Below are 12,132 nucleotides of genomic sequence, written 5' to 3' on the forward strand. Positions count from 1 at the left end.
GGAAAATAATTTGTTGAAAAAGAAAAGGATTAAAATATTTATTGAAATAAGACATTTTTAACCCATTAAATAATAATAAGAGAATTTTTAAACCAAATTATTAACCATATAAATATTTTTATTCATTTTACCTTATTTTACTGTGTAGACTAGTTTGAACTTGGTCCATTGGAATGGAGAGAGGGAATGTGTAAATACAACTTTAAAACTCGAGCAGAGACCTAACTTGATCTCAAAAGTGGTAATTGGGTTTGAATAACTGCAAATCAATGTGATTTGAAATGAGATCAAAGTATGACTCTAAGTAAATGCATCTTCAAACTGACCCAAAATATAAAAATGAGAGGGAACAATATCTTTTTAGTCTATTTAACTTCTCTGTCAGTTGACCCATTTTTGCTCTTCTGCCATTTCCCTTTGTAGATTCAACAAAAATCTCAATTTTTAGTAACAGATACAGTAAATTGTGAGATCCATCAACTTGAAGTTGTGCGTATGGGTACTCAAACAGAAGCAACATCTCTTCTGCAAGATGGTGGCATTCATCAGGTTCTAATTTCTCTTTCTTTACTTCATAATTCAATTTTTAATCACTCTGTAAGTGGGCATCACTTTATTTGAAATTTTCGAAGTTGGAGTTAGACTTGTATTTGATCATACTTACTATAGTTTTTTGAAAGTTATTCATATACAATAATAAAAGTAGATGCAGATGTGATTACTTGCAAGTTATTTTATGATTAAAAAAACAAGTTATTTTTTTGGCATTCTTAAAAAATTCCCTATTTGTAGAATGAGGATAGTGGACTCTACACTAGAGATGGTTCTGTTGATATCAAGGGTAATCCTGTTTTAAAAAGTGAGACGGGGAACTGGAGAGCTTGCCCCTTTATTCTTGGTATGCCATACTCAAATTGCCCTTTTATTTTCTTCTCTTTTTACCTGTTTTGGTATAATTGATTTGGTTGTGGATCTTGGTCTCAGGTAATGAATGTTGTGAACGTTTGGCGTTCTATGGTATTTCTGTTAATCTTGTTACCTATCTTACCAAGAAGTTACATGAGGGAAATGTCTCAGCTGCTAGAAATGTTACAACTTGGCAAGGCACGTGTTACCTAATGCCCCTTATTGGGGCGGTACTGGCAGATGCATACTGGGGAAGATATCGGACAATTGCTACCTTCTCTATTATCTACTTCGTGGTAAATATCTCAGCTTCATTTTACACAAAATACTAAACTTATTGTTTGTGAGATGATTATTAAATTTCTTTCTGTGACTTGAATATTCATATTATGTCATCTTTCGTTTCCTCTTGAGATTGTTTTCAGCCTCCTAACCCTCCTTCTGATGCTTCACTACAGCCCCATGCAACCTATTCCACTCAAACTTGTTGTGTATCAGCACAACGAACCTACTGTGATGTGGGATTCAGACAGAGTTTTGATTGACTTCATCAAGGAAAATTTACAATAAAATGTTATTGGTAAATTTCATATAGATGGCCGGAATTTAAAGATTTAAGAAAGATCTATCCAATTCAATATGATCAAGGTTGATTGCAAGATAGGGTTCTTAAGAAAACATTGTGTTGATCGAGCTTTTAGAGGACTAAGTTAATGTGCTAGCCAAACCGGCGTTCTATCTCAAGTTTAAGGATATTTTACCAATGTTAAAGGGGGATCCTTGGTTTGATCCAGATGAAGAACGTCAATTGCAGTTGCATATATTTCATTTCAGGACTACCTCTTGACTTATCTGCTAAAGAGTCAGTATTTTCTCTTGCATCAGCTGTTGGGAAACCTTTGACAGTGGACATGACTACAGATAGTCTAACTCGACTTAGCTGTGCTAGGGTAAAGGTTGAGGTTGATTAGCTTGGAGATTTTCCAAAAAAGTGCAGATTGACTGTCGTGACATTTTTATCGATGAAGTCAGATCAAAATGAATAAAAGTATATTATGATTATTTGCCCAAGTATTGTAAACACTACTGCCTTCAAGGTCATAGCGGTGAGGATTTGTTGCATGTTACACCCCAAAAATTGAATGTGGATTAGAATGAAGACCAAACTGGTAGGTTAGATGATGTACCTTCTATTGATCCGACTGAACCAATTAAAGTGTTAAAGAGTGGTAAAGTTGTGGGCAATCCTGAAAGGAAGCACGTTTAGGATAAGGCTGAGTAGTAAGAAGGTTGATGGTGCAACTGATCAATGGATTGTTGCTCATAAATCTGTTGGTTCAAAAGGTAAGCAGTTATCTGTTTTACCAACAAATAATTCTCTTGCTCCAATAGCTGATATAGAGGAGAAAGAAAACTAAAGTGATGCTAATAACAATGTGCTGACTGTACCAGATGACTCTCCTAAGGAAGGAAGCTAATACTTCTAATTTAACTACAACGCCATTTACTATTTTGGAAAGGGAAGATGTTCCATATCAATCTAGGATGGAGGATATGGGGGAGGAGGCATTGGTTGATTTCTTTTAACAACAACAATAATGTAGCCAGTCTCTTAATCACAAGAAACATGATTAGGAGACTTTATTTTTCCTTTTCCTAGCGTAATTATAGAAATAAAATATTTCCTTTTTATTGTAATTGATTGCCTTTCCTTAATTAGTTAGGATTCACTTGTATAAATACCCTTCTCATGGAGTATAAGGACATACTGAAATACAAACAAGGCTTTTCTTCTTCCTCAATTCTACAGGAAGAGAGCTAAGTCTGCTAAAGTGGTTATTAAATTGGATATTGCTAAAGGTCACAATAAAGTATCTTGGCTTTTTCCTTCAAAGGTCCTGCATAAAATGGAATCTCGAGAGAGTTTTATTGACATGGTCAGGAGAATATTTTCCAACAACTGGTTTTCGATTTTTCTGAATGGACAATCTTATGGATTCTTTTAATCGTCAATAGGTGTGAAGCAAGGTGATTCCCTATCTCGAGCTCTTTTTATTCTTTCTGCCAAAGTATTTCTAGGAATTTAAATGCCTTACATGATAACTTAGTGTTCTGTGATTTTGCTATGCCAAAATGGACTCCAAAAAATCAATCATTTAGCATATGCGGTTGATACCATAATTTTCTCTTCAATAGATTCTCTTTATTTGATTATAGAGGTATTATTTGAGTATGAAGGTGTCTCGGGCCATAAGTGAAGAGAAGAGTGCAGTTTATATCCATGATAAGGCATCAGAGGAATTGGTGCAAAGAGTATAGGACGAAGAGTTCTCATCTTTACTGGTATCAACAAAAAGAGTTCTCCTTTTACTCATCTTGACTATACCAAAATTTATAGTAGAAGGAAAATTTAAAAATACAATGATATTACTATAGAAGTGATGGATAAGCTTCAATCTTGGAGAGGAAATCTGTTATTCTATGGAGGACGAGCCACATTGATCTCCCATGTTTCACAAGGTATTCGGATACACCTACAATCGAGTTGATTCTCCAAAATGTGTAATAAATCAAGTACATAAATTATTTGCTCAATCCTTTTGGAGTCACTCGACTGGTAGTAGTGGAAGGCAATGGACATCTTGGGGCACTTTATGTTTGCCAACTGGGAAGAAGGTTTGGGTTATATCCTTACATGATGCCAAATTATGGTAGAATTTTTGAACAAAACCTTCTTCGTGGATCTCTTTTATGAGTGATAAAATATTGTAAAAAGCTTCACTCGATTATTGTTCCATGGAAGAAGGTTTCTCATGTATGGCTTAAAATGTTAAGAGGCAAGAGAGTTGACTGAGCATTAAATTCGGTAACAAATTAACATGGGATCCTCTAACTTTTGGTTTGATAATTGGACGAGATTAGGTGTACTTTATTTTATAGCATCAGATGATTTTCCTATTGATGAAGATGTCATGAATGTGCCGGAGGTCCTGGACGAAGTTTCATGTAATGCTGGAACACATTCCCATTGTTTATCAGAGGATATTGCTTCCCATATTATTCATGAAATTCAGCCCCCTAAGTTTGTTGATACTCATATTTGGAAAATTTTTCATTTGACGATGATGGTGAGGTATGTTTCAACTTTCAACTCATTTGAAGAGGTTTTTCCCAAAGATAGTAGGATTCTTAATTTGGACAAGTTACAACGCCCTTCCTCCACGTAAGAACCATCAGGAATTGATGAGTGAATGCCAAGGTGCTGACTATTTGTTGAAGTTGTGGGCCAATTTAAGTGAATTCACGTACCTGCAAAGCATCAGATGCAACAGGGATGAAATTATGAGGACAATGGAAATGTACAATTTCTTGGTTCAGGAATGTGCAAGACTACTGCGTATCAGTTTTTTATTATTTTACATAAGCATTTCTACTGTTTTTTCATGGTGTATTTGAATCTTAGTAATCAGTTTAAATCTTAAAATGCTTTTGCTCTACTTAATTTTTGCAAGTTCTAACTTTAGATATGCTGTAAAAGGTAGAAGTGACCCTGCCTATTCTATTGGTTTGGAATAAATTAGTCACTCCGGCACACTGCCTAGTGAGATATTAACATTAAATAGAAGTGGTACATATTTAACCTTTTTCATTTCTTTTATAATTGGTAGGTGCAACTGTGGCACCAAACATTTGACCTTGGTTCTAGGTGTATGTATTGTTGTTGCAACCTATGTTGCGCCGACTCTCCAAAACAGTTGCCGCACCAGTGTCGGATCCTCCAAAAATGCACTACTTTTGGAGGACCCAACACGTACTCATCGACTTTTTTGGCGAGACCGAGTAACATCGGTTGCAACTTTGAGGAAGGTAGAGCCACTTTCCTGGCAAACGGTTTAAGTGCCAATTTCCTTTTATGAAAGATCCAAAGAGATCTACTTGACCTTCTAATCATTTATTTAGAGAAGGGCAGCCCAATGCACTAAGCTCCCGCTATGTGTGGGGTCTGGGGAAGGGCTGAACCACATGGGTCTATTGTACGCACTCTTCTAATACTGTTATAAATTAGCTATTGATTTCATCATATGGAACTTATAACAACTTTGTGAAGTGTTTGATATTTTCCAAGTTTTAAACAAACTAAAGTTGGGGAAAACATAACAATGTGATAAGGAAGAAAGAAGTAGCTATCTGCTCAGTGCCTTTCCTCTTTTGAACTCTTATGGTTAAAGGCCTCATCTTTACTGATATAGCAAGTTAAAGTGAGACAGTAAATACATGTCTTGTCTTGTGAACCGGAACCTTAACTTTGTGGTGCCCTATCTTCCCTTGTAACTGGGATTTTACCTTTGCTCTAGCCTCTAATGCAACAGTGAATTACAATAAATATTCTGTTCTTGCAGCCTTTCTTTCTCTCATATCTTCTTGCTGGACTTACACTTCTTATTTGATGCTTTTTGTGTTGTTGATTGGTTATATAGGGAATGTGCACATTGACACTATCAGCTTCAGTTCCTGATTTTAAGCCCCCTGAATGTGTGGGTTCTGTGTGCCCTTCAGCAACTCCTGCCCAATATGCCATATTCTTTTCTGGTCTCTATCTGATTGCTCTCGGAACTGGTGGGATTAAGCCATGTGTTTCGGCCTTTGGTGCTGATCAATTTGATGACACAGATCCAAAAGAGAGGGTTAAAAAGGGATCTTTCTTCAATTGGTTCTATTTTTCTATCAACATTGGAGCTTTGATATCAAGCACTTTGATTGTGTGGATTCAAGAAAATGCTGGATGGGGCCTTGGGTTTGGCATCCCTGCAGTTTTCATGAGCATTGCCATTGCAAGTTTCTTTTTCGGTACGCCACTCTACAGATTTCAAAAGCCTGGGGGAAGTCCTCTCACAAGAATGTGCCAGGTTCTGGTTGCAGCTTTCCACAAATGGAACTTGTCTGTCCCCGATGATAGTACACTACTTTATGAAACCCCAGACAAAAGCTCTACTATTGAAGGAAGCCGGAAGCTACTGCACACTGATGAACTGAGGTAATATTATTTTCTTCTTTGCTAAGGAGAACATTTTTATTTAACACTCTCTTCTCCTCTATGTTCTCATAAAGCTCGTACGGAAGTCATGACATTTATAATCAATATGGTGCCAAATATTCTTACTTTGAAGTCAAGATCACAATATCTTTTATCAAATTATTTCATACTTAGAATTGCAATTTAAGCCATAACTTTCATGAATGATGGAAACTTCACGCTCGCTTTCCCCTTCAAACATACATTCACATTCTAAAACATTTTCATACATCTTTGGAATTATGCTGTTGGGAAAAGGACTCAAAGAATGTATAACTCAAACTTATCTTGGACGTAGTCTTAGCTTTTCAAACAATTTGCTCTTCAAACGGTCACAATATCTACATGAATATAGTTCAAATTTATCAATTCATATCCATTACAACTCAACATAAGCCGTCTAGGCTTTACACTTAGTCTTCAAGTCATCCAAGTCCCTAATTGTTCATGAATGGTGAAATCTTGATTCACCAATTAATCACCTTGATTAGATAGACTATTTGATCTGTTTGGATCATTGCAATAACCAATTCATATTCGCGATTAATATTCACCTTCTTTCCCAACCAACACGACAACCTTCATTTATACCCATTCCTATGGTTCATCCGATACTTCAAATCAACCATTGTTGCTACTCAGAATTACCTTCTGCATACTTATTTAAGCATCATAAACGAAGTGTGGTGGTGGATTACACTTTTGAAGTCAAACCACCCTAGAAATCCAATATGTGGTAATTCTTGAGAATTTGACGAGTTCTCACGAATCCAATGTGATTTTGATGTTAGTGATTGCATTTAATCAATGAAATCTATCCAAAAACATCATAAGATGATTTCTAGTGTGTGAACTGCCTTGGTGAGTCATCCTTTCAGTGCTCCAAAAACTCTTCTGTAATCCTCTATTATTTTCTCCCCCAGCAATCAAATATATATATAGACAGGTAGATGCACGGTATGCTCACGGCGATGGGGACTGAATGCAGTAGTTAATGTCCTTTGCCAACCTTAACTAGGACACCTTTTCTCGCGATGCACCAGTAGTGCACAATCCCTGGATGCTTTACGCATTCTGGTTGCTGGTTAAGAAGGTATTATTCATGTATTAAAACTAGCACAATTAATCCATTCAGACCAATGACTATATATATGAAGCATGAACTTCTTGAGAAACCAGATAAAGGAACTGGTTCTCTAGAAAATGAAGATGATGTACAGAGCAAGAAGAGAATCAGTATTGAGCTAGGACCTCAGGAAAGAGAAGCAATCATGATCAATAGCCTAATTGAGGGAAAATTCAGTAGAAGAAGAACAGTACACATGTGATGAAGAGGCTAAGATCACATAAGAGACAACTGAAGAGGCTTAATTGAGAAAATTACTTAAGGTGAGATCAAGAACTCTCTTGATTCCCAGTATTTGTCCATGTTCTAGTTTTAGTAATGGTGGAGGAATCTAAGGCAAGTGTCTATCCCAACTTTATACCTAACCGGTACACACTCATGGATAGCACAAGAAGGCTAGGTGAGTTCTGATAAGTTAGGAGCAGAAAACTGATGATAAAAAAGGTAACGGGGAAATTTAAAGATGCCATTACTTCCCTTGACAAGGTTCTTGAGAACTTATCTAGAATAGCTGCCTTCTTAACAAAAGAACTTATTTTCTAGTCACCCTTCTAATACCAAAGCCATACTAAATCTTTTCATAGCAGTGTTGTAAGCTAGTGCAAGTTTCTATTTGGTCTAGTCCCTATGGATTAAAAAGATGCATCAAAATATCTTCTCTTTAGGCTTTGATAAAATCTTGGGTGGGAAATTAATATTGCTATGTTCTCATGAGGGTTCTACTAAGCAATGTTGTTTTCTTATGATGCCAAAAGGGCGAAATTTAGAGATGTTCCATTCTCATATGTGCAATGTATTCATGTGCTATAGGCTGAATTGTAAAGAAACACGTTTTTACTTAAAAAGGAACCTGGTTCTATGCAGAACCACTGGATATATTTAATGTCCTGAGGAAAGAGTAAGAAGAAGGTTCATGAAGAAGAAAGCTGCAACTGTACTATATATCACTGTAAAGAGTTTTGTAACACTTAGCTATAGAAGAAAGAACCTGGTCCTTACACTGATACTGAAGAGATGTTATCTTTAAAAAAGACTGGATTTGATCGGGTTCTTAAACCTATCCATCTATAGGGTTGCAATGAGTGGAAGGAGAGTCCCTACAACTGATTAAGTGAGCTTACAAACCTTATTTAGTCAAGCAAGGCTAGCCATCTAGTGGGCTACAATAAAAGGAAGGTAAAACAAGTAATGTTACCGTCTAATTATTGATTCAGAAGCTTTAGAAATTATTTAATTTGAACATTGTTTTAGTCATTAATATGATTTTTGAAGGAACTATAGATTATTTTTGTTGGTGTTGTATGTTCTAAAGTTCATTTTATAAAATATGTGAACAGAAATTAGTTCTCTGCAAAATGCTTTAAAGAATCACCAATTATGTTTTCCACAATCATCAATGCAACTTACGTTGAACTTGCTGCAACTTATTGGAATTATACTTATTCTTCAGGTGCCTTGACAAAGCTGCTGTAGTTTCAGACACTGAATGCAAAACTGGAGACTATTCCAATGCTTGGAGGCTCTGTACTGTTACTCAAGTTGAGGAACTGAAAATTTTGATCCGCATGTTCCCGATATGGGCAACTGGAATAGTCTTTTCTGCTGTTTATGCACAAATGGCTACATTGTTTGTGGAGCAAGGGACAGTGATGGACACTGCCATTGGTTCCTTCAGAATTCCTCCCGCATCTCTTTCACTTTTCGATGCCGTAAGTGTTATTATATGGGTCCCAATCTATGATAGGATCCTTGTTCCAATTGCAAGGAGTTTTACCGGAAAGGAAAGGGGATTTTCCAAGTTACAGAGAATAGGAATCGGACTTCTCCTTTCTGTGTTCTGCATGTCAGCTGCTGCTATCGTTGAGTTCAAGCGTCTACAACTCGCAAGAGACCTTGGTTTGGTGGATGAAGCAGTTGCAGTACCTCTCAGTATCTTTTGGCAGATTCCTCAGTATTTTATACTGGGAGCAGCTGAGATATTTACATTCATTGGGCACCTTGAGTTCTTTTATGATCAATCACCCGATGCAATGCGTAGCTTGTGCAGTGCACTGTCACTGTTGACCACTGCTATGGGTAATTACTTGAGCTCTTTCATACTGACAGTAGTAACATCCATTACAACTATAGGTGGCAAACCTGGATGGATTCCAAACAACTTGAACAGTGGGCATCTTGATTATTTCTTCTGGCTCTTGGCTGCACTTAGCTTCTGCAACTTTGTAATCTATGTTTTTTGTGCCAAAATGTATAAGTCCAAGATGCCATCCTAAGTCCAAGTTTGTTTATACGCTAAGTTGGCGTTTTACCATGAAAATTAAATATTATTCACTTCATTTGAAAATTTTGAAGTCGGAGTTGTTTCGTCATACTATTTGCAAAGAATATTTAGAATTTGAATTTATTTTTCTAAATATAGTTGATATCCCCATTTTCTTAAAAGGAAAAATGGCGTAAAATACATTATAACTTTACCCAAAATCATTGTTACACTCCAATACTATTTTGAAGTGGAATTACTGTCTCTCCAAGTGTTATGATGGCAAAAAGATTGTATTGCACTTTCTTTAATTTTTTTTTACTTATAAGCAAATTTTATAAATACTAGTTGTGAGACATGTGCATTGCACGTGAATATCAAATCATGTAATGCACTATTTTAAAAAATAATGTCAATTTATTAAATCAAATTTTAAGTAAACAATTATAAATGGAATAATAAAATATAAGTTCCTATGAACAGTTGATATGAACTTTCTTATGATTACAGATTACTATTAAAATTGTCAAATCAATATTCGAAAAAACCTATAATTATTTGTAATATAAAACTAGATATAGATAAGGTAATGTGACACTTTATATGGGCTTCCAATTATATTTATCTTTTTCCTTTTCTTTTTTTTTTTGACTTTTTTCTCATTTTCAAATTAATTGTGATATGTAAAAATAAAAATGTAACTATTAAAATATCTTAGTTACACCTCTTAAATATAGTTTCTCCTCCCTATAGTGCATTACTTAGTTATTATTGTATTGTTAGAGTTCCTGCTTTCAATATAATATAAAGGGAAAAAAAAGACAAATATACCCCCGAACTATTGTAAATGGTATGCAGATACCTTCCGTCATACTTTTGGGACATTAGCGCCCATGCCGTCCAAAAACTAGAGCATATATGCCCTTCAATCTAACGAAAGACTAAATAGGGACACGTGGCACAATCTTATCGGTCGATCCAATATTTAATAAATGTCGGGTCGGTGGATAAGATTATGACACGTTTATGTCCGTTAGTATAAGGGTATATATGCTCTAGGTTTTGGACGGTAGGGGCATCAATGTCCCAAAAGTATGACGAAGGGTATCTACATACCATTTATGATAGTTTGGGGGTATATTTGTCATTTTCCCCTAATATAAATAAATAACCATTGATATAAAATATAGAAGATATACTGCATTGGATGATTTTAGTTGAAGTATTATATTAATTTAACATTTAAGTTATGGATTGGTCGAATACCACTGAACTTTGAGATTCTCAACATCTGTAAATCGCACTTGAGTTTTTGAGAAGAGAAGAATAAAAAATTTAAGAAACTCGTAGTTTAGAAATGTGAGGAAACCCCTCTATTTATAGTTAACAAAGGTAGTATGAACATGTGCTAATTGTGTTAAATCATAAAAGTCACAACCCTTCAGAAAGTTACAACCCTTCGAAAAGGTCCCAACTCATTGGAAAAGTCACAACCATTCAATGTGAAAAAGTGTGTGCTTTTAAAATAAAATAATATAAATAAATATAATAATAAATATAGAAGATATACCAAATTAGGTGTTTTAAGAAGAACAATTGAAAACTTTAAAAAATTGTAGTTTAAAATTTTGAGGAAGCCCTTATTTAATTTTTATAGTCGAAAAAGGATAGTATGAAAAAATTGGTTATTGTGTCTTATCAAAAAGAGTCACAACCCTTCGAAAAGGTCATAACTCATCGGAAAAGCCATAACTCTTTGGAAAAGTCACAACCCTTCGAAAAAGTCACATTCCTTTAGAAAAATCACAACCCTTCGAAAAGGTCATAACTCGTCGAAAAGTTCTTAACTCTTTGAAATAAATCATGACCCTTCAAAGTGAAAAGGTGTCTACTTTAAATATAATATTATATAGTATAAATAAAAGTATATAATATAATATGATATAAAATATAGAAGATATACTAATTTTGTGTTTTATGTCGTGGGTATTATAATAAGTTAACATTTAAGATATCTAATTCATACTTTTAAGGTAGTATAGATAGATGGGATAAGGCACAAGTACCCCCTTAGACTATGACCGAAATCTCAGAAACACACCTTAACTAAACTCAAGTCCTATTACCCTCTAACTTTTTTTAAAAATAATTTTATACACCTTTTTGCTTACGTGGCACACTCAGTGACTCTACCTAGTTGAGGCACGTGGGAGATGTTTGGATGTCACGTAAGCCAAAAAGGTGTACGATGATCGACGATTCATGGAAAAGTCTCGTGGGAAAATATTGAGTTTTTGGGTTTCAGAAATTGGTTCTATGGTTGACCAGTACGGGCCGTCGAAAGTCCTATGGACCGTAGGTCGGAATCGTAGATCACTCCAACAGTTTTAAGTAAGGGTGTTATGGTCTTTTTCCACCCCTTCTAAACCTAAACCCCAACGTTTTTACACCTAATTAAGGGGTTTAATAGTGTTAATCAATCCTTTTACGTTCATTTACACTCCCAAGTCTTAGAGCAAGGATCAAAGAGGAGAAAGTTAGGATTTATAAGTCATTCTCTGAGTTTCATCAAGAACTTTGTTCTTCCAGGTATGTAAGGATATTCATAGTGATGGATTGAGTTCTTCCTCACACCATACATCTTAACTTAGTTTGTAAGAGTTAAATCTAGGTTACGCCCTTAGTTTCGAGAATCTATTATATGAGTCGAGTTATTGTTCATGAATTCTAAATTTTGATTATGAGTTACACTATATTATGCTTTGA

General features: G+C 35.2%; 1 protein-coding gene across 1 annotated transcript; it reads left to right on the plus strand.

Moving 5' to 3' along the window:
• The first annotated feature begins 382 nt into the window (after positions 1 to 382).
• LOC125830457 (protein NRT1/ PTR FAMILY 8.3-like) lies at positions 383 to 9,379 on the plus strand. The gene is made up of 5 exons (XM_049509655.1): positions 383 to 549; positions 793 to 898; positions 985 to 1,202; positions 5,385 to 5,941; positions 8,557 to 9,379. The coding sequence occupies exons 1-5, from the start codon at positions 496 to 498 to the stop codon at positions 9,377 to 9,379; spliced, it is 1,758 nt and encodes a 585-aa protein (XP_049365612.1). The 5' UTR covers positions 383 to 495.
• The last annotated feature ends 2,753 nt before the right edge of the window (positions 9,380 to 12,132 follow it).

This window comes from Solanum verrucosum, unplaced genomic scaffold (assembly GCF_900185275.1).
Source record: "Solanum verrucosum unplaced genomic scaffold, falcon-dt-bn FXZP01000228.1, whole genome shotgun sequence".
In the NCBI taxonomy this organism is placed as follows: domain Eukaryota; kingdom Viridiplantae; phylum Streptophyta; class Magnoliopsida; order Solanales; family Solanaceae; genus Solanum; species Solanum verrucosum.